This window comes from Protopterus annectens, chromosome 6.part0 (genome assembly GCF_019279795.1).
Source record: "Protopterus annectens isolate FY-2018-M chromosome 6.part0, PAN1.0, whole genome shotgun sequence".
NCBI lineage: Eukaryota > Metazoa > Chordata > Ceratodontiformes > Protopteridae > Protopterus > Protopterus annectens.
In genome coordinates, this window is record NC_056737.1 from 1,713,017,705 (window position 1) to 1,713,039,324 (window position 21,620).

The window sequence follows — 21,620 nt, forward strand, 5'->3', positions numbered from 1 at the left end:
GGAAGTTCTAGAAGACTAGAATTGACCATTGCTTTGAAACTAACCACTGAAGTATTCCCGTGTGTAGACGAGCAAGGGGAATGAGAACAATTGAAGCAGTCATTTTTCCTAGTACTTGGAGAACTAATTTGGCAGAAGCTCGTTTCTTCCTGATTAACAATCTTACATAATGGTGAAGACAGCAAAACTTCCACAAAACAGAGTAGACCATCATTGCAGTTGAGTTTCTCTTTGCTCTTATGAAGACCAAGTTCTGACATGGCTCTAGAGCAGATTTTTCACAACTTCTGGTAATATCTTGGGAGGAACAGAGTTGTAGAGTATAGCTCCTGACTTGTAGCAGAAGATGCCTAGTCAGGGAGGTTATGAGCCAATTGTCCAGATATGGAAACACCTGGAATCCTCAGCGTCTCAAGTGAGCTGCCATTACTGCCATGCATTTGGTGAACACTCTGGGGGCTGTAATGAGACAAAAGGGTAGAGCTTCAAACTGGATTCCATTCGTATGTGGTAGTACGCATCCTGAAGGTCTATAGAGCACATCTAATTGTCTTTTTCCAGGAATGGAAGTATCGACTGCAGTATCACCATCAGGAACTTGGTCTTTTTCACAGATATGTTCAGACTGCTGAGATCCAAGATGAGTCTCCAGTCCCATTTTTTTTGGAACTAAAAAGAACCTTTAGTAAGTTCTGGATCCTCTCTGGTCTGTGGGGACTTCTTGGATTACTTTTTCTTAGCAAATTTTGAATTTCTAATGTTGCTTGTTCCTTCTGACTGGGTGGAACATCTGGAACGGATTTGTTTGCAAAGCGGGGAAGGAGAAGTGAATAATATATCCCCTGGATATTACGTCCTGCACCGATTTGTGGTTTATCATCTTTTGCCAGGTTTCGCAGTGCAGAAACAATTGCCCCCTGACAGTCTTCAGAGGCAAGCAATTGGGCACCCCTTCAGGAGCGCTGAAAGGACCTACCAAAGAAAGATCCTCTGGAGCCCTGATTCTGCGGGCCTCCCCTAACATGAGGGCGGTGTCTTCCATTACTGTTCCCCCTCTCACTTTAGGGGAATTTTCACCATGTGTGTCCTAGAAAGACCTTTGATTTTCTGAACCACATCCTCCCACTACCTCTCTGACCTTTGGTAAAGGGTCTGGTAGGTGTGGAAAAACGTAGCCCAATGGCAGAAAAGGTCTTGCTCTCCTGTTCACACCTGGTAAGTGTTTCTTATACTTTAGGCCCAAAAAGAGAAAAATCATCAAAAGGGGGTGTTAATGAAGGAAGACTTAAAGGGCTCCGTGAAATTGCAAAGACGCATCCAGGCTTGCCTCCTAAGAGAGATACCTGAACCCTCAAGCCCTACTCATTCCATCTGCTGCATAAGATACGTGTTTCATGGAAGAGTTTATGAATGAACTGAGGGTGGCAAGCTGAGCGGTGACCCTTTACCTGCCACTGCGTCAGCTACAGCTCGTTGGAGGGAGTCTGAAAGTTCCTTAAACAAATCCCTCTGTAATCTGGTAAAGTGGGTCAAGTAGTTAAGCAACTGTAAGGCAAGGGTCACTGATGAAAAGACGAGCTTCCTGTACCTATCCATGGTCCTGGAATCCATACTGGAGGATGGATAGAGGAACTGGTCTCCGATAGCTCCTTTTTAGTGGTCACCGCCACGACCATGGCATCAACTGCTATACCTTTATTTAAGAATGGCTTGCCCTTGGGGGCAGTAATGTACTTATCTGGCCTCCTTGGAGTTGGCTCTATGGAATCTGGGGTCTCCCAAGCCTTCTGAGAGATTAACTCAATACGCTCATCGGAAGGAGGGGTCACCTAAGAGGTTGAGGGGTGATCTCCCAAGCCTTCCGAGAGATTAACTCAATACGCTCATCAGAAGGAGGGGTCACCTAAGAGGTTGAGGGGTGACACCCAAAAGCATTCAGGTATAATGACTCCTCAGCTGAAAGGGATGTGGACTGCCAGTCACCTATCTGCTTTAAAATTTCCAGGATGTCTCCAAGACAGACATCTTCAGGAGGTGACCATGGGGACATTTCTGCCTCATAGAGATCAGTATCGGATGTGATCGACTCCTCTAGGGAGTCCAGATGCTTCCTCTTGCAAGTCTTCTTCCATGGAAGCTCCTCAGAGAGGTAGTCTGGGGAAGTTTCAGAAGAGGGGGCGTCCCCTGTTGGGCATCCTGAGGCCTGGGGTATCTGCGGTCCTGTGGAGAGGGATGCGAGAAGGAAAAGACATCTGCGCAGAACTGGGAGGAAGATCCGAGAAAGACTGTGTCTTAGAATGGGATGTAGTCAAAACCCTCCTCATGACCTAAAAGGCAGTCTGCCCCTACTCAGAACAACACCCAGGATCTGACAAAAGGGTCGTTGGGGCCAAAGGAATCTCTGGTGCAGGAGACAGAAACTCTGAGACAGAGGTAGGAGCCAAACTCTCCCACGCTGAAGCCCCCACAGGCAGGGTCAGATGAGCAAGATCCGAGCTGGCTCTGTAGACATAACCGGAGAGTGTCGGCTGCTACAGCTCTCCTGCTCCAGCTGGGGAGAAACGCTTGGGGCAGACAACGGATCCGAGGAACCTATGGGTCCCAGATCCAAAACAAAAACAAGCTGGACATCCAAATCTTCTGGCTCCGAAACCAGGGAACAGATCGGAGGAGGAGTAGGCGCCGAAGGGCAGGACTGTGTCTGATTAGATTCCTTTGGGTTCAGAGCCAATAACAACTTGGCCAAGGCTGGTGTCTTTAGCAGCCTCTGCACTACTCTATCCACATCATCATCAGACAAACTCCTGGTAGACCGGGTAGAAAGGGTTGGAGACCTTGACTTTACCAGAAAGGGAGATGGGAGTGAAGAAGGTATCAGTTCCAAAATTCAAATTCAGTGGGATCCAAAGAGGTCGGAGCCAAGGGTTCCAGCTGCTCTGACGAAATTTTGGATCCAGAAACAAAGTACAGATTTGTACCTACCATAAATGTAGATGTTCGAGTGTACACCCTGCTGCAGTCATCACACTTGGGTTATCTTGTCGTCAGGCGGTCCTGCAGTCGGCCTGAATTCCAAAGTCTTGGTCCAGCGTCGGTTGCTGTCGCTTCTTCCCTGACGTCAGTGCGCCAGGGGTATATATAATGCATCCGACGCCATTTTCTTCAGTTTTTCTTGCCCCAGATGTCAGGTGCTCCCAAAAAGGTGGTCAGTAATTAGTACCAATTTAAGAAATTTAGCACAAACACAACATCCCTCCAGCTATAAGCAAATAAATCAGGAAGGTATTGTAAAGATTTAGTCAGATCAGAGGGGATGGAGGGAGGGTAACCTGGACTGCAGCAGGGTGTACACTCGAACATCTACATTTATGGTAGGTACAAAGCTGTACTATGTTCATCGTGTTACCCTGCTGCAGTCATCACACTTCGGTAGAATCCCAAAGCTAAGGATGGGAGGAGGAGTCATAGAGGGTTAGAGGAGGCTAGAAGGCCCTGCAGAACTGCAGTGGCGAAGCCAGCTCTAGTCTTAGAGTAAAGTGGTAGTGTTTGGTGAAGGTGTGTACTGAACTCCAAGTTGCAGCTTCCAAAATCTCCTTGGTTGGGCACCCCCTGAGGAAGGCTGTAGATGTAGCTGTTGCCCTGGTAGAGTGGGGCCTTATGGTAGCAGGAACTGGTTTTCCATGATGGGTATAGCAAAAACGAATGCAATGTCCTATCCATTTGGAAATGGTCTGTTTTGAAATAGCCTTCCCTTGCGAAGGTGTAGCATAGGATACAAAGAGCTGGTCAGATTTTCTGAAAACCTTAGTTTTATCCAAGTAGTAACGAAGTTGCCTGTGAATGTCCAAGGAATACAGAAGTCTTTCTCCTTTGTTCTGTGGAGAAAGTGGATGGTTTGATTTCAAGCCACACTAGATACCACCTTAGGCATGAAGGAAGGATTAGTTCGTAGAGAAACTCTGTCTTGATGGAAAATGAGGAAAGGTTCCACTGCCATTGGTGCCTGCAGCTCTGAGACTCTTCTGGCTGAAGTTATTGCTAGCAGCAGGGCAGTCTTCCATGATATAAACTTTAGATCAGCAGAGAAAGCTGGTTCAAAGGGAGGTAGCGTAAGTTTTTCCAGAACAAATTTGAGGTCCCATGTTGGTGTAGGTGCTCTCCTGGGGGGCCTAATGTTTTTTTGCCCCTCTGAGGAACTGCCTTAGAAGTGGATGTGAAAATAAGGGTAGATCTGTGTTGTAGTGGGCTGAAATAGCTGATGCGTGGATTTTAATGGAAGAAAAAAAAAGTCCTTTGTGCTACATCTCAGTTAAATACTGTAGAATCTGAGGCATGTGAGGCTGAAGGGTATTTTGGCCTTTAGCTTGGTTCCAGGCGCAAAACCTTTTCCATTTGTCCGAGTAGGCCTTCCTGGTGCTGGGCCTCCTAGCTTCCAGAATAACATCCATAACTGCTTGAGGAAGAGGAGCTAGCTGGATGCTTAGGTGATTTGCCATGCAGCCAAATTTAAGGTTTTGAGCTGGCAGTGTAGAATCTGATTGTTTTGCTGTGTGAGCAAATGGGCAATTTGTGGTAAAATCCAAGGTGGGCCCTGGGCCATATTCCTTAATAGTGGGTACCAGTGCTGGCGCGGCCAGTCTGGGGCTATGAGTATCAGTCGTGGTCTCTCCTTTCTGACTTTCAGAAGCACCTTTGTGAGAAGAGGCAATGGAGGGAAGGCATATACTGTCAGGTTTTTCCAACTGAATGAAAATGCGTCCACTTTCCAAGCTTGATGGTGAAGTGTCCTTGTACAAAATGTTGTTAGCTGACAGTTTTGGGGGCTGGCAAACAGGTCTATGTCTGGGAGGCCCCATTTTTAAGTTATCATTGCAAATACTTGTGGATCCAGTTTCTACTCGTGGGGATCCATGATGTTTCTGCTGAGGTCGTCTGCCAATGTGTTCTTTTTTCCTGGCAGGAATTGAGCTTGTAACTGAACTTGGTAAGCCAGTGCTGTGTTCCACAAGGTCATTGCTTGCCTGCATAGAGGGTAGGAGCGTGTACCCCCTTGTTTGTTTATGTATCACATTATTGTGGTGTTGTCCGTCCTTATTGTAAGCTGTCCTGGATGTAATAGGCTCTTGAAGGCCGTCACAGCATTCTGTACAGCTAGCATCTCTTTTTGATTGATGTGCAGATTCCTTTGATCTGCAGTCCATATGCCTTGAACGCACTGTCCTGCCATGTGCCCCCCCCCAGGCGTAGTCCGATGCATTTGTTGTCATAGTTTGCCTGGATGGGGGCAAGGTGAAAGGCTGACCCTTGTTGAGGTGACATGCCTGTGACCACCATAGAAACTCTTGTTGAAGGCAGGGAATGAGAGATATCATTGTGTCCAAGCTGTAGCTGTGTTGAGACCATACGCTTTTTAGGTACCACTGTAATTTCCTCATATGCAGCTTTGCAAATGGTATTAGTAGTATGCAAGATGCCATGAAGCCCAAGGCCTGCAGATGTACTTGGCAAGTCAATGCTGTGTCCCACAAAGTCATGGTTAGTCTGTAAAGGGGGTAAGAATGTCTGCCCCCCTGCTTGTTTATGTACCACATGACCGTGGTGTTGTCTGTCTTTATCAGTAGTTGTCCCGGATGAAGTAGGTCCTTGAAGGCTGTCAGGGCATTTTGAACAGCAAGCATCTCTTTTTGATTGATATGTAGATGCATTTGGTTTGAGGACCATGTGCCCTGAATGCATCTTCCTGCCATGTGGGCCCCTCAGGCATAATCTGAAGCATCCGTTGTTAGCGTCTGCCTGGCTGGGGGTAATGTGAATGGCTGTCCCTTATTCTGGTGAAAAGCCTTCACCCACCATCGAAACTCCTGTTGCAGGCAGGGAATGAGAGTAATCATTGTTTCCAGGCTGTGGCAATGTTGAGTCCAAACACTTTTTAGGTACCATTGAAGTTTCCTCATATGCAGTCTTGCATATGGAATTAGTAGGATGCAGGATGCCATGAAGCCCAAAGCCTGCAGAATTTTTCTTGTAGATAACTGGGCCTTTGTTGCCAACATTTTGAAATAGGTAGTCAGTTGCCTTTGTTTGTCTGGCGTGAGATAAGCCATCTGGGCAGTTGTATTTAAGCTTGCTCCCAGGAATATTATCTCTTGAGAGGGTACTAGTTTTGATTTATTTTCGTTGACTGTGTACCCTAGGCATGTTAGAAGTCTTTTCACAAACGCCAGATGCTGTAGAAGAATGTCCTTGGTCTCTGCTTGAATTAGACAGTCGTCCAAGTAAGGATGTATTTGTATTCCTCTTTGTCTGCAGAATGCAATTACTGGTGCCAGGCACTTTGTAAAGACCCTGGGCACAGTAGGTAAGCCAAAGGGCAGTGCAGAGAATTGGTAATGCATTGAGCCAGCCTTAAATCTGAGGTATCTTCTGCAGGATTGTCTGACTGGGACATGCAGGTATGCCTCTTTTAGGTCTGAAGTCACAAGCCAAGCATTCTTGCCCAGCATGGGCAGAAGCTGCTGCAAAGTCAACATTTTGAATTTTGGTATATCCAGGAATGTGTTCAGAATAGATAGGTCCAGTACTGGTCTCCAGGCCTTGTCCTTTCTGGGTACCAAGAACTGTCTTGAGTAAAATCTTTGTCCCTGCTCTTGTTCTGGTACTTGTTGAATGGCCCCCATGTCCATGAGGGATGAGACTTGTTTTTGCACCTCTGCCCATTGATTTTTTGGCAGATCTGGCCAGCCGTTTGCCTTTGACAGGGTATGGAAATGGAACTTGTAGCCTTGTGACACTATTTAGAACCCACTTGTCCTGGGTTATAATGTGCCAATTTTGATAAAAAAGTGCTAATTTTCCCCCTAAGGGTGCTGCCAGGACATAAGTGCTTGGTGCTGGCAGGGCAAAGTCATTGGGACTGTTTCCTGTATTGTTGTGATTGGTCTTCTCCAACTTTGGAGGTAGAAGCACCCCACTGCTTTGACCTGTATGAACCTTGCGCCTGGGATCTGCCCCTTTGAGGTCTGTCTGACACAGGAAAGGACCAATTATTTGTAGGCCAGTGTCTACTAAACCTAGGTGGCTGTACTTGTAAAAATATCTTTGACAGTTTGCATAGATTTAGCTTTGTCCTCCATTTTCTTTAACTCCTCTTCTGCCTTCACACCAAACAAACTATCATGCTGTAAAGGTGTATCTAATAATTTAACTTTGACATGATCAGGCAGATTTTGTTCTTTTAACCAAGCATGCCTCCTAATTACATAACCCGTAACTGCGGCCCTGCAGGAGGTCTCCAAAGAATCAAAACCACATTGCAAAGTATACTTTCCAACTTGTTCAGCTACATGCAATAAATACTGCATTTCCTTGTTTTCTGCACATTCAGAGTTTAACAACATTTTCTGTTTAAATAATGCCATGACATGTTGCTGATATTTGAGCATATGAAACTGACAGTTTAAGGCCGTTATAGCCAAGGTAGCAGATGTGTAAACCTTTTTTCCCCATCTATCCAGTGCCCTAGAATCCCTGTCAGAGGGGGTAGATTTTTTTGCAGCGGAAGCCTTAACTCCTTTGGGACCCTATGAAATAGTTTCTGGGTCAGCAGCAGGGTTTTTAAAAAGGAATTTATGAGAGTCAGGAACCCTGTAATATCTGTCAGGCTTAACAGGAGCTGGAGGTAAGGAGTCAGGGGTCAGACTAGACTCCGAAAACACATCTACAATGTCTAACACAGGTGGAATGGCTAGAGGCCTGTGTTGAGGTAGTAAAAGGAAATCCCTGAGCCTCTTTTTAGATTCTGAAAAATCTAGGCTCACCCAGTGGAAATGCTCCCTCATGGTATGCAAGGCTTCCCAAAAAGAATAGTGCTCTGGAGGAGAAGCTAAAGGAATAGATTCTTCAGCATCAGAATCCTCATAGGCGGGAAGAGAATGTTCCTGATCAGAAGAAATAGAAACCTGATCTGAAGATTCATAGTCAGTCTCTTGCCTAGGCCTCTTATCAGGAGGGGGATGGGAACCCCTGATCAAGGTAATCAAGTCTTCGGCCATTTTGAGCATCTGTTTTTTGGGCATAGAGGCCTGTCCACGTGGCTCTTGAGTTTGTTTCTTTGCTTTAGAAGGTGCTTTAGTCTTTGCCTTTGAAGCTGAAGTCAGTTTAATGTAAAGATGTTTAGGTCGGAATACACCCTCAGAAGCCGGTGCCTGCTCAGCGGCTCCAGACCTATCTGAGGGAATAGTGTCCGAGGCTCCAATACCTTGAGTTTCCAGTGGCATAGCCGACTCCACGTGGGAGTCGGTAGCGGCCTGCGACTCTAAAGTAGCGGGAGTCAGGGGCTGCGAAAGCGCCTCACTGAGAACCGGCAACTGGCTTAGGAGAAGCTTCATCGTCGGTTTTTGGCCTCGGTTGTTTATCTCTCTCCTTTTCTTTGCGTTTTTTGTGAACTCCGGTAGTCGGATGGCTATCCGACGACATTTCTGGATAATTAAACCGGCGTCCAAAATAGTTTCAAGCAAAATCATACCGACACTTAACAGTGTGTTGGTTAAATCTAGCACAAAACCGACAACCAGAAACGTTGTGATCAGGGCCTAGGCAAGGAATGCATTAAGAATGAAAGTCCTTATGAGGTATTTGCTTTCCACAAGAAATACAATTATTAACTTTTTCTGACATCAGTCTGGAGCAAGAAAAAAGTTTCCCCAACGGGGTACTTAGCTTTATTGAAGACTCCGGGTCTGAAACTCGAACACGAAAATCTCAAGAGTCGGCTGACCGGCACTTGCGAACTGCTTCTGCTTCGGGTACCGCGCAGCAAGAAAGACTGAAGAAAATGGCGTCGGCTGCTTCTTTTAAACTTCTGACGACCTGACGTAATGGGAAGAGGCGACAGCAGCCGACGCAGGACCCAATACTTTGGATTTCAGGCCGACTGAGGGCAACCTGGCAGCAGGATTACCCAAATGTAATGACTGCAACAGTGAAACACGAAGAATGTCAATTATCACACACACTCAGAGAGAAACGCATGCCAGAAAGCATCCTCTAAATTAAACAGACAGAAAAAAACTTCAGAAGATAGCAAGAATTATTTTTTTTAAACAGTAATCGTTCTCTAACTCAAACAGACAATAAAGAAGAGGAAGGGAAGAAGAAAGAGTGGAATAAACATCATCTAACTTAAATGGACATTAACAAACATCCTCTAACTTAAATGGATGCTAAATGGAAGCAAAGGGGGATCAACACTCGCCATCTATAAATGAAAAAAAAATGAGGAAGGATACACAAAAGGTCAGAAAAAACTATATGAAACTAATAATAGAAAGGATTAAGTTTAACAGAAGACTTAAACAAAGAAAGCACTTAGCCCAGAGCTTGCTTAGGAACCACATCTTTCGCAGAGCGGCAAACGAGATACGGGGAAGTTAGGGAGTTGCATTATGGGTAAGGGAGAATGCCTATGAGCTTTGCTAAAGGCCTTTATAAAAGACTGAGACAGATCTGATAAATCGGATCCGATCCATCAGTGAGAATAAAGGCGAGACTGACAACATCACATCCAGTGTTATCTTCTTTATGTAGTTTGCTAAGAGGTAACATGAAGAAAGCAGTGAACATATACCACAAGGCCCAGAGTATCTTTTTTGTTATAATGGTGTTCCTTTAGGAAAAATCAAGGAAGATACTAATAGAGAATGATACCCCCTTTATACGAAGAAAGACTTTACACTGAGCAGTCTCCAGCAGTGCAGCCTTGAATAACTTGGTTTTGGAGGGTTACAAGTGTAATTTTTAGCTGTTGACGGACATCTCCAACTTTGTCATGTAAAAATGGTCAAGTTTTCATCATGACATAGACAGATATGGGCACCCCTGAGCAATGGTCCCAAGCTTTCGGTGAATACCCTGAGAGCAATGAAAAGCCCAAGTGGCAAGTAGGTGGACTGGAGGTGAGTAAAGCCCTTTGGATAACTGAAGAATATCCTGTGTTCCTAAAAATGGGTATGTGAAGGTATATGCCCCCTCATGTCTTAGTGCCCTGGGGTTTCCTCATAACCAACATAAGACAGTCTTGCAAAGTGAGCATCTTGAATTCTTTAATTTTCTGACCCTTAGAAGTTGCTATACAGAAATTACAGGACATGTTTCAAGGGTCCATCTTTCCTTGCAAAAACTCAATGCCATCTTTTGCCTGTATGTGCATGTGTGTATGAGGTACTTGTTCTATAGCTGCATGTGGTGCTAAATTATCTATTTCTGGCCCTACTACACTGAATTGATCTGCAAGGACTTGAGGTACTCCCATAAGAAGCAAGAAGGTTTGGAATTCATTTTGCATCCTAAATATATACATTTCTCTCACATAAGAGTCTGACATCAGGGTGAGACAATGACTTTTGAATAACCTTAAACTTCCACATACAACCTTGGTAGGGGAAGGAAAGAGTGGTCTGTTTTGCAGTCAATTAGAAGAAAATTCCTGGGAAGATGGATGTACACTACTCCTTCCTCAAGATGCTCCACCTTCTTCATTCTCTCCAGATGCCCATTTCAAAGGCTTTCTTTTGTTTAGTCTGATCACTCCTGGTTTGCTTTCTGTAGAAGGGCCATTTTTCAAAGTGGTAACTTCTGCTGCATTTTAGAGCAGGTAGGAGAAAAAAATAATTCCAACATTTCATCTCATCTCCTAAAAGCTTCATCATCAGAAGGGCCAAGGCAAGACTTGCCAAGGGGGCATGTAAAATATGCGACTCCTGCGATGACCACGTCTCCTTAAAACTGCTGTAGTGGTAGCAGCCTCGGCAGATGCATCTATAGTATCATAATCACACTTTATGACAAAAGCATATACCTACTGGGTTATCTGAATCACTTTTGAAATTTTCCACTTCTGAGTGTATTCAATAAAGAAGTCTATCATCTTCTCTATTTGTTTTTGAAAAACTCCTTGACACTGCAAACACAGTTCAGACAGCTGATCTTGATATCCAAACTTACAGATGTATATACCCTTTTTACCTAAGCAGTCTAATCTGGTAATATTGAAATGGTATCTAGTGAGAAAACTACTAGGTCTGCTACTGGGTTTTTATAGGGTCTATATTACAACCACGAAAAGTCAGTTCAGCGAATGGCTTTTACATCGAAAATGCTGTTCGTCGAACTCGCTCTAGTGGGGGGCGCCCCCTGCTAAATATACATACCAACTCCGAGATCTCACTACAGTGAGGAAAGGGCAAATTTTCCGATCTTCACTGTGCCGCGATCTCACTATAACAGTTAGATGAATGGCATTTTCGATGTAAAATGCCATTCGCTGAACTGACTTTTTCGTGGTTGTAATAGAAACGTGTTTTTATATTACTTGCTCAGCCTTTTCATTTATTCTATAAAAACTTTTTTTTAAAAGGTACAGCGGGATGTGAACCTTGTTACAGGGAAGCATTTTCAAAGATGTTCTCAAATAGCCAGAACACTAGAAGCACAGCTGTGGGTTCAGGCTGGTTGATGTCTGGCAAATCCATTTCTCTTGTGTTAGTGCAAATGATCCTTGTAGCCCACCTGAAGTGCTCCATTACAAGGCTGACTGTCTCATTGAAGGGGATACCCTTTGGGGAGAGGGGCAGATGACAGCAGTGTTCTGTATACATACTAGGGACAGGTTCATAACCCAGAGACTGCCCATGCTATGGAACAGATTTCCCATACATGTCAAGCAGAGCAGCTCGTTGATTCTCTTCAAGAGAAATCTTGTTGAGTGGATGGGAAACAGAAACTTCACCCTGGGGATAACTCCAGTGGCTCTACTTGACAGAGGCACTGGGAACTAAGGTCGGGTGGCACTATGCCAGGGTAATCCTATGGCTAGGCTTGTAAAGGCCCCAGGGCCATTAGCCTTGTACACACCTATGAACCTATGACAATATATCTGTTTTTATTTTATTTTCGTTTGTTAATCAGGTAGAACACTGATTCAGATGGATGGAATTTGTTAAGTATATGCTAATTCACTGACTTCATCCTTGCTAACACTGAAGTCTAATACTGACACATGAAAGGGAGCTTTTCTTTTCTGTTTTGATCTGAGAGGGCCAGATGTGGTGGGTCTAGTTGCTGGGGAAGGGTGAGAATTAACTCTTTGTGACACAGCAATGTATACCCTCAGCAAACATTTTGCTAATTAAAAAATGGAGTATCTGTCTCAACCTTATTACCGTTCCCAAGGGACCAGGTTCTGAAGCTCTAGAGAAGCAGTCACATAAGACAAGTATTAATGGTTGATATTTCTACTGCACACAAGGAGGGTGAGAATACCTTTCTCTGCAGCTGCACTGTCTTTCTCACCTAACACCGGCCCAGTAGCTGGCATCTGGAGACTACCATTCTACTACAGCACAGTAAGTTCAAGAGTTGCAACCTGGTCAATTTGTGATAGTACTACCTTGCTGTTGGGCTCCCAGAGGGCATGAACAGATGGCTGTGCTTCTGGGATCATGGTGCTTACCAGCTGGTGCCTTTGAGGATCAGGAGTTCTCAGGTTTGAGCGAGTTTAGCAGGGTAACTAAAGCTTTGTGAATTTTGCCTGCTACTTGGTTACTATTTTCCAGCACTTTTGCATTTTCCTCCATTTCTTTTCCTTCTTTTTAAGATTCTCCACAGGGAAGGCCCACCCGATGGAGAAGGGGTGTGCATCCCTTGGCCTAGGGCTACGAATTTTTGTTGGTCCACAAAGCCTTTAAGCAATTTGGTCCTACTTCTCAAGGTTTTCTTTCTGAAGTAAAATTATCCCTTGTATGTTGAAACTAAGTTCTGAACCCTGACAAAAACCGAAGAAGAAAGTCCTTTACTGCAGTCTGCCTAACACAGCATTACTTGTTTGCAATTAGCACTGGGGGCATTGTGGGTTTTGTAAAGACATGGATAAACATGCTTGATCAAAATGCAGTAATACAACAAATAAAAAACAGTAATGTATAAACTATATATTTACCATAAAACCTGTTATTTGTAATACTCTCTTGCTGACCATTAGCTGAAGGATTAGGAGCCAGATGAAGGATTTGCTATGTCATGTGCATTTTTTAGTTTACTAATTTGTAATGGAAAGAAGATGAAGGGACTTATTTTTACCATTAAGTTATCCAGGTCAATCAGGATGCCAGAATGACAGACAATAAATAAAACTGGCTGTGTCTTTAAAATCATAGCCCGGTTTCTTTGGAAATTCTAAACAAAGTCTATGAAATTATAGAAGCAGTGAGAAGGCAAATAGCAGTTTCTTGTCTCACTGATAAGGCGGCACCATATGTATGGACCGCACACCTTCCAGTAAAGAATCAGCAGTCTATATGGACTTGGATAGAAAAGGCAGAAAAATAGACTAAAGGATACCCCATGATCACAGGGAATAATCTTATCCACCATCTTGTAAGCCACCTAGAGGACGTACTTAACCAGTACGGCACAGAGTTTAACCTAGGGCTTCTGACAGGCGTTAACAATGGACCACTGTGAACTCCAGGAAGCTTCTCTGAAAAGCTAGACTTTGAAACCGAGCCTAATATCAGAATGTACACAACGCAAAAACAATTTCTTAAGAAAAAGAACGCTAGAAAAATGTACTCCTTCAATGCTAAGAAATTTAAATGCAATTCACATTCGCAACCAATGCATTTAACAGTAGGAAAACAAAGTTGAAGGTTAACAGCTGCATATGCATTCACCCTAACTTAGAGGCAACCCTCCTTATGATAAAAGCTGGGATCACAAAATATTGCAAAGCCAGAAGTATAGATTCTACTTCAGGATTCAGGTGATGAGATGAAGACAGTCTTCGGCCATCATCACAGGAAGTACTTTTACAGTTCAAATATGTAAAATCAAAACAATGGTCATCATACTACTGCAGTAGCATCTTACCTTTGATATCTCTATGTACAATCATGTTACTGTGCAAATAATGTACTCCTTCTAGAATCTGTCGTGTGAACCTTCGAGTCACATTCTCTGTAAGTGCACCATAGGATTTTAACTGGTCCTTAATTGAACCCTAGGAAAATATTTGAAAAAAATCATAATGTAAGATGGATCAATATTTTTTATAACTATTTTCAGAACAATGTTAACACATCTTCACTGCTACACAATAAAGTGTTAAGAAACGGTTCATACTCTCAAATATTAAGTCAAATGCCAGAATTATAATAAAATTCACTCCTACAAAAATACAAGGAATAATTAAACAAGTTAGGGAAAATGCATAGTTTTGACTAAAACAGGAATAATCAAGTTGCTGTATTTCAAGTGTTTTATGCTTGACTGAACATAGAAATTCATGTCAAAGTATATTTTCTTGGTTATACTCAACATATTTTTTCCGTTGATTATGCTGCATGCACTGACTCATAAAAGGTGTGAGAGTATGTGGGTGGTTAATTCTGTAACACCTAACAACTCTTTTAAAAATGAATGAATATCCAGCCTGAGAGGTATTAACCTTTATTCTACTTTCATTTCCCATCCTTTGGATTGGACATTAAACCACACCTGTCCGGGTTGTTGGCAGTTCAGGTGGATGTAAAAGATCACATGACACTTATCAAAAACAGTAGGAGAATTTCATGGTGCCCTAGCTAAATTTCCCTCAGTCAGTATGACTACCAACTCAGGTTTCCCCTGAAAACAGTCAAAAGGGCTCATGGGACTAACCAAAGTGTAAATAAATAAATGCATACATACATTGAGTATTATTTTCTAAAGCTCCTTTTTCCAGGAAGTACATGCCTTCCACCAGCATATGCAAGGGTGTTACAGGCCACATAAGTTCAACACGACTAATGCTTGAAACCTGCTCCCAACCAAGGAGAAAGCATATGTCCAGCAAATCAAGGGAAACTAATACATTTCATACCTACACTGTTACAAACGTATATATATATATTTACTTGCCAGATTTGCAGGAACTCCAAAAGCAGCCTATGCAGACAAAAGCTACTCAAAAGGGAACAGTAGTAGGGCGTTTCTGATTCACTGAGATTTGTCTCCTTGTAGATCAAACAGGTTCACAGGAATAGTGAACAAGCTCATGACCTACTAGTCTCCAAGGAGCTTGATATGTCAGATCCTATGCTGGAATTTGTGGATGCCCTTGTACTTATCCATTTCCTTCCTCTAAATATGGTTTGACAACTGAAATTTATGCAAGAGAGGGAGTTTAGTTCATGGGTGCAGAGTCTGACATTAGTAGTAGTAGTAGTCACATTTTACAGTATGGCTGATGTTTTTATTGAGACTCGGTCCTTTTGTGGTCTGGTCATTAGGGGATTATAAACAAAGGGCTGTGAATACCAAGAGGTCCTTTAATGCTCTGCATGTGTCACACAGGTCTTCTCTAAGAAGACAGTAATTTAACACAGACGAGACAGTGTGTTTCTGTAGAGTCGAGCTACAAGAGAAGCCACAGAGATCTATGTAATGTCTTTGGCTAAAAGACAAGTCGTGCAGCCCTTTGATTCTTCTGTGTCAGGAATCTTTGTAGACAAGGTGGCATCTAAGTGGGTCACAGAAATGTGTGTAGCATTCTATAATTGTTTTAAGAGCTGTATACAAAGGGGTACAACGACCCTTCTGGCATGGATTTCAACCTCATGAAGGAGCAAATGGGCAATTCCTTATACTTTGCAGATGGTAGTGCCTACACTGGGTATCAAATGAAAGGTCATCTACATGAATTAACCATTCTTATAACTTTTACTTATTACCCCATATACAAATTTATCTGAGGGGTTGCAAAATGATAAACGTGCATATTTTTTTTTTTTACACTAAAACAGTCATAACTCTCAACCTTAGTCCAAGAAATCTGAACAAAGCCAAAAATATTGGGGGGGGGAGACAGTGAAACTCCCAAAGTCAGGGACAAATTTTAATCATTCTTCTTAAAAACTTATAAAGTTGTTAGAACAGATTTTGCACTACCATGCACTTTCTAAACGATTTGAAGTCTAAAACTCAGATATCTGTCATCTAGTGACTTCAATCTTCAATGATCTGATAGAAAACCACAAATTTTATGAGGATCACACCAACAATATCAGGCAAAAACGTGGGCATTTTGTGAACATCTGGCCAGATGAGAGGTATGCACAAAGTAATTTCTACTCTATCATGTGTGTGCAATTTGAAGTGATATGTTGATATTAGAGTTACGGACAATGTTCCTGTGCTTGCAGTCATCTGCATATTTGGTGAGCTGGATCCTGGAGAAAATTCTGACATCTGAGAAAAAGATAGAAAAAAATGAAAGGCTTCAGGGCAGAGCCTTGAGGGACTCCAGTGGTGACAGTGGATACTGAGAAGACTTCCTTTTATTCTTACCCGATATGTATGACCATGTACCGAATCTGCACTAAAGTTATTAGACCACAGTTTATCCATGATTTTTTTTCAAAGAAAATAATGTTTTAGCTACATATACTTAAGGCGGAAGGGTAAACAGATCTTCACCCTGGTTAAACGTTATACTCTTGAAGAAATGTAGAAGTTAATGTATGTTAAAACCTACTTTTGTCAAACCATATTAGATTAGGTCACAGAGAAAAAATTGTTGTGTACAATCTTACCATAACCATAGATATCCTCATCTTCTATGTTGCGGTACTCTTTACATATGTGGTGTATTCTGCCCATCAACCCAACATTGGTCATGTATACAAAAGCTTAGAGCCACTGCCTGTACGTGGAACATCGCACAAAGGACAATGTCAGCCATAAAAGGGATGTCTGCACGTGCAATCTTCAGAATAAGAAAGCCCCATAAGGAAAGGAGTCCAAAAGGAGCCTAAGGAGATGATCCTAGGAAACAGCAAGTTGTAGTGGGAAGGCAAGAGGGACAGAATACTGAAACATAGAAGAGAAGGGCATTATGGTTATGGTAAGATTTTACACAACTATTCTATGTCCTTCGATTCAGTGTTGCAGTATTCTTTACATATGGGAGAGTGCAAAAGCTGAAAGGGAACCCAGGGAGGAGGACAGAGTAGGAAAAAGCTAAGAGGAAGCATTTTCTAGGAATCCATGCAGAATCACCCTGGCAAAACTTGCCCTGGACGTAGAAACGGTGTCCAATTTGTAATGTTTCATAAAGGTATGAACCAGTGACCAAGTGGCAGCTTCCAGGATGGAATGAGCATCTAGACCTTTAAAGAAGGCCTCTGAGGATGCAACTGATCTAGTGAATAGGCCTTAACAGATGCCAATAAAGACTTCCCATGGAATTCATAGCAAAACACAATAGTCTTACAGATCCAAGTGGAAATGGCTTGTTTGGATATAGGCAAACCCAGAGTCCTGAAAAGAAACAAAAAGTTGGTCAGACATCTTAATGTACTTAGTTTTGTCATGTAAAATCTGAGTTGTCTATGAACATACAGGGTATGCAATATCCTCTCACTGAGGGATTGTGGCGAAGGGAAAAAGGCAACTGGATGGACTGGTTAAGAGACAGCTCATTCATCACTTTGGGCATGTTGCTTGGATTAGTTCTCAAGGATACTCTGCCCCTATGAAAAACTAGGAAAGGGGGGAAGCCACCAAGGTCTGAATCTCAGAGACTCTTCTAGCAGAGGTTAAGGTTACTAGAAGTACAGTTTTTCATGTGTAGAACTTTAGAGAAGCAGAAGATGCTGGTTCAAAAGGGTCTGAATAAGCTTTTCTAACACATAGTTAAGATCCCAAGGAGGAGGAACTGGTTCCCGGGGGAGGGGGGGGTCTTAAATGTGGGACGCCTTAAAGGAAAAAGCTCAACTCCCAACCTGAAAGCTAACGGGGGAGTTAAAGACGAACAGGCAGACAACGCAAAATGGACTTTAACGGAGAAGCAGGAAAGATCACTATTGAGCAATTCACACAGATAAGAAAGTACTAAGGGATTGTCCGTACCAAAGGGATCCTCTTTCCTTTTTTGGCACCAAATGGAAAATCTTTCCACTTGAAAATGTAAGATATTCTAGTACTGGGTTTCCTGGCCTCCTGCAAAACCCGTAGCATGTCCTTAGAAATTAGGTGCCTGAAAGGGATCAAAAGTTGATCACCCACAAGGTTAGCTGTATGGTTTACACATGGGGGTGAATCAATGATCCCTTTTCCTGAGTGAGCCTATGGGGTACTTATCTGAAGCTGGAAGACAACACAGATGGTATCCAATGGCAGACTGAATGTATATGTCAACCATTCTGAATGGCGGCGAAAAAGTTCTGAAGACTGTATGTGCGGACATCCCTATTATGGCAGATGTCTGTGCCTTCGTGCGACATCCTATGTACAGGCAGTGGCTCTAAGCTTCTGTATACAGGCCAGACATTGGGTCGATGGGCGGAATAAAACCCACATGTAAAGAATACTGCAACATTGAATAGGACACAGACGTATTCCATGTTTGCCTAAGTGCTATAAAAATTCTCTCCAGCACCTTGCATTTTTGTAAGGGTGAGGAGTCCATGGAAAGGCCACCCTTGTGGGCTGGATGCTCCACTAAGGATCTACATAAGCATGTTTACTACGCTTTTTTTTTTCCCTCCACAAACTGGGCTTCCTGCAATTGCTGGTTCCAAGGAAGTGGTGTTGCTGACCTTGCTAAGTACAGGGGTGACTATTTCAGGTGGGAACTTGCTGAAGAAAGAATGGATGTGGTTACATAATGTGGTGGGAGATTTGATCTAAATGTGTGCTACTCTCAGATACATATCGGATCTGTTATTGCAATACTTTTTTTTTTCATACAACTACATTCCTGTTCCTTCTACATCAATTTTCATTTGTCAATGGAGACGATGTCATTAGAATCACAAATTCTGATGCCAAATTTTACCTCAAACAAATCTTTGAGTAATCTGATAATTTTAGTGAATTACTTTTACCTTCTGCTGGGCTAGTTAAGGTTTGAAGGCTTTGTACGCTCTTTTCTTTTGGATTAATAATTTGCTAATTCTGTAACTCCACCATCTAGGTTTAATCAGAATACTTATGTATGTATTTCAAAGTGCTGTAGATGGCCTTGAATGCCTAACGAAAAGGCTGTGTGTGGGGGAGACTAACATAAGAATCCAGCTGACTGATGAAAAGTGACCGTTCAAGGAACAACATGACATCAGTTTTTTTTAATACGTTTGATTGGATACATATTCATATTAGGAAAATTACATCACTGCAGTCTGCGTGGAGAAGGAGGTGGGGGTGACATTTAGTTTAGCACAGCTGGCAGAGATGTTTTTTGGGATTACATTAGTATACTCCTGACCTTTGCCAGTACTTTTTACTATCTGTTTGAAATTGTTTATGAAGAACAGCAAATTTCATGCTCAGTTATTGGCTGAAGTATATTTTTCTCAGTCAACGTGGGATAATTTAGGTCACTGAGTACAAACGTATTTTCTATTATGGGGAGGATTATGTTTGCCAGAGAAGTGTCCATGTTCTTGCGGTGACACGGAGAGTTGCAACAAATTATAAAACTGCAGCTCATGTTATCCTTAGAACCTGGGTGTGGAATACTTTATGCAGACAACCTTTTTCTGTAACTCTCTTTGGAAAGACGAAAAAAAAATGGATACATAACCTCCTTGCTTGGTGAGCTTAACTGAGTGGAAATAAATGTAATCCAGTATTACTGGCATACAGGATGGGTCTCAATCATGTCTCCACAAAGGCACATACTCTGATTCTCTCAAAAGCAAGGGAAGCATTTAGGCATTTTTTAAACTTATATAAAAAGAACAATAACATACCTTCCAGGGCAAATGTAGTACTGCTTAAGTAGTAAAGACAAATAATAAACGAAATCAGCAGCAAAGCAGTACTCCAACCATGCAGACCATGAAATGAGTCCACCATGAAATAAAGTAAAATAAAATAGAGTATCTATTTATTACAAAACTTATAAGCACTTTCACATAGGACCTTCTTCAGACCATCAAACAGACAAATACTGGTCAGGTACATTTAAATAGTATAAGCCCACCAATCATCTCAATGCTGAAATACATTTAAAGAGACATCACATAACCCACATAGCAGCTTCTAAACTAAAAGCATACATATCAAAATATAAAATATATATGTGAAATATACATAACATAAAAAATATGATTTAAAACACAATACATATGCTTGGGGCAAATGCTACTTGACACAATCTCCTAGACTTCAAGGTGGTTGTTTTGAGTCTAATTTGATAAACATGTTCCCTTACTCCATCTTTAAAAGGTCTGTCAGTCTTCCCAAAACAACCACTAATGCCTGATTGAAACATATTATAGCAGAGGGGGAAGAGCATAGGTTTAGGTTTTTAGTGATGGATTTGGTTAAACCAACTGAGCGGGAAAGGTTATATACGAAACCTAACTGAAAGTAAATAAGTTAGGTGGATTTTGAGGCTTAGAGCAAATAGGGGTAGGGGGCTTGAACGAAAGGGCTTCCATTAAGCCGACCTTGAAGTCTAGGAGATTAAGTGTCAAGTAGCATTTTCCCCGAGCATATGTATTGTGTTATGTATGCATTTTGTAAGTCGTATTTTTTATGTTGTATATATTTCATATATATTTTATATTTTGATATGTATGCTTTTAGTTTAAAAGCTGCTATGTAGGTTATGTGATGTCTCTTTAAATGATTTCAGCATTGAAATGATTGGTAAAATCTGATTGGTGCACTTATACTATTTAAATATACCTGACCAGTATTTTGTCTGTTTGGTCTGAAGAAGCTCCTATGTGAAAGCGCTTACCAGTTTTGTAATAAATACATATTCTATTTTATTTTACTTTATTTCATGGTGAACTCGTTTCATGGACTGCATGGTTGGAGTACTGCTTTGCTGCTGATTTTACACCTTCAACTTATCAGTGAGGTAAGAATGCATCCCTGTTATAGCTAAACATCAGGGACCCTTCCCTTTGTGCGTCTACAAATAGGAAGACTCCCATGCAATAAAAAAAAAAACAAATGTGACGAGCCATAGGACAACCAAGGGTAGCATACAGTTTTGCCACAGAACTCCTAAGTTTGTAAACACCAGACAATGCAACCATTTACTGAGAATTTCTACAGTTTGGTACTTCAGTGTTTGTGGTGTCATGTGTAGGATGTGTACTTCCAGGAGTCTGGTATGAAGTAGGAGGAAGGCTCACACAGGATTTGATATATCCAGAGTGCACACCAGCAAATGCTTCTTTGGTTTCCACAGCAAAATGCTGCAGACAGTAAGTGGGAACGGTTTTCTGTCTGTGTAGTTTGCCTTTTCTTCTCTGTTGAGCGACTGTGGAGTTTATATGTTCAGAATTACTTTTATTTATTGCATTTGTCGCAGGTAGGAATGCATTACAGTACAAATATTTAAATGTACAAATAAAGCTAAACAAACAAAAAAAATATATATATATATATATATATATATATATATATATATGTATGTATAAAAGTAGCACACACACTTTTGACTACCTTATGTACAAACTTGGGGAAAATTATTTAACAGCATTCTCTTTTCCCTCTCCTTTTAGCAGACAATGAAGTACATAAAACACGTTAAAAGAAACATGACTCTTTCAACATCTATATAA

General features: G+C 42.0%; 1 protein-coding gene across 2 annotated transcripts in view; it reads right to left on the reverse strand.

Moving 5' to 3' along the window:
* MAP3K2 (mitogen-activated protein kinase kinase kinase 2) overlaps window positions 1-21,620 on the reverse strand; it is a 2,021,635-nt gene that overhangs the window by 260,877 nt on the left and 1,739,138 nt on the right. For both annotated transcript variants that reach the window (XM_044075108.1, XM_044075107.1), the window contains exon 17: window positions 13,924-14,053. In XM_044075108.1, the coding sequence (XP_043931043.1) occupies window positions 13,924-14,053 (130 nt within the window). The remainder of the gene's footprint in view (window positions 1-13,923; window positions 14,054-21,620) is intronic.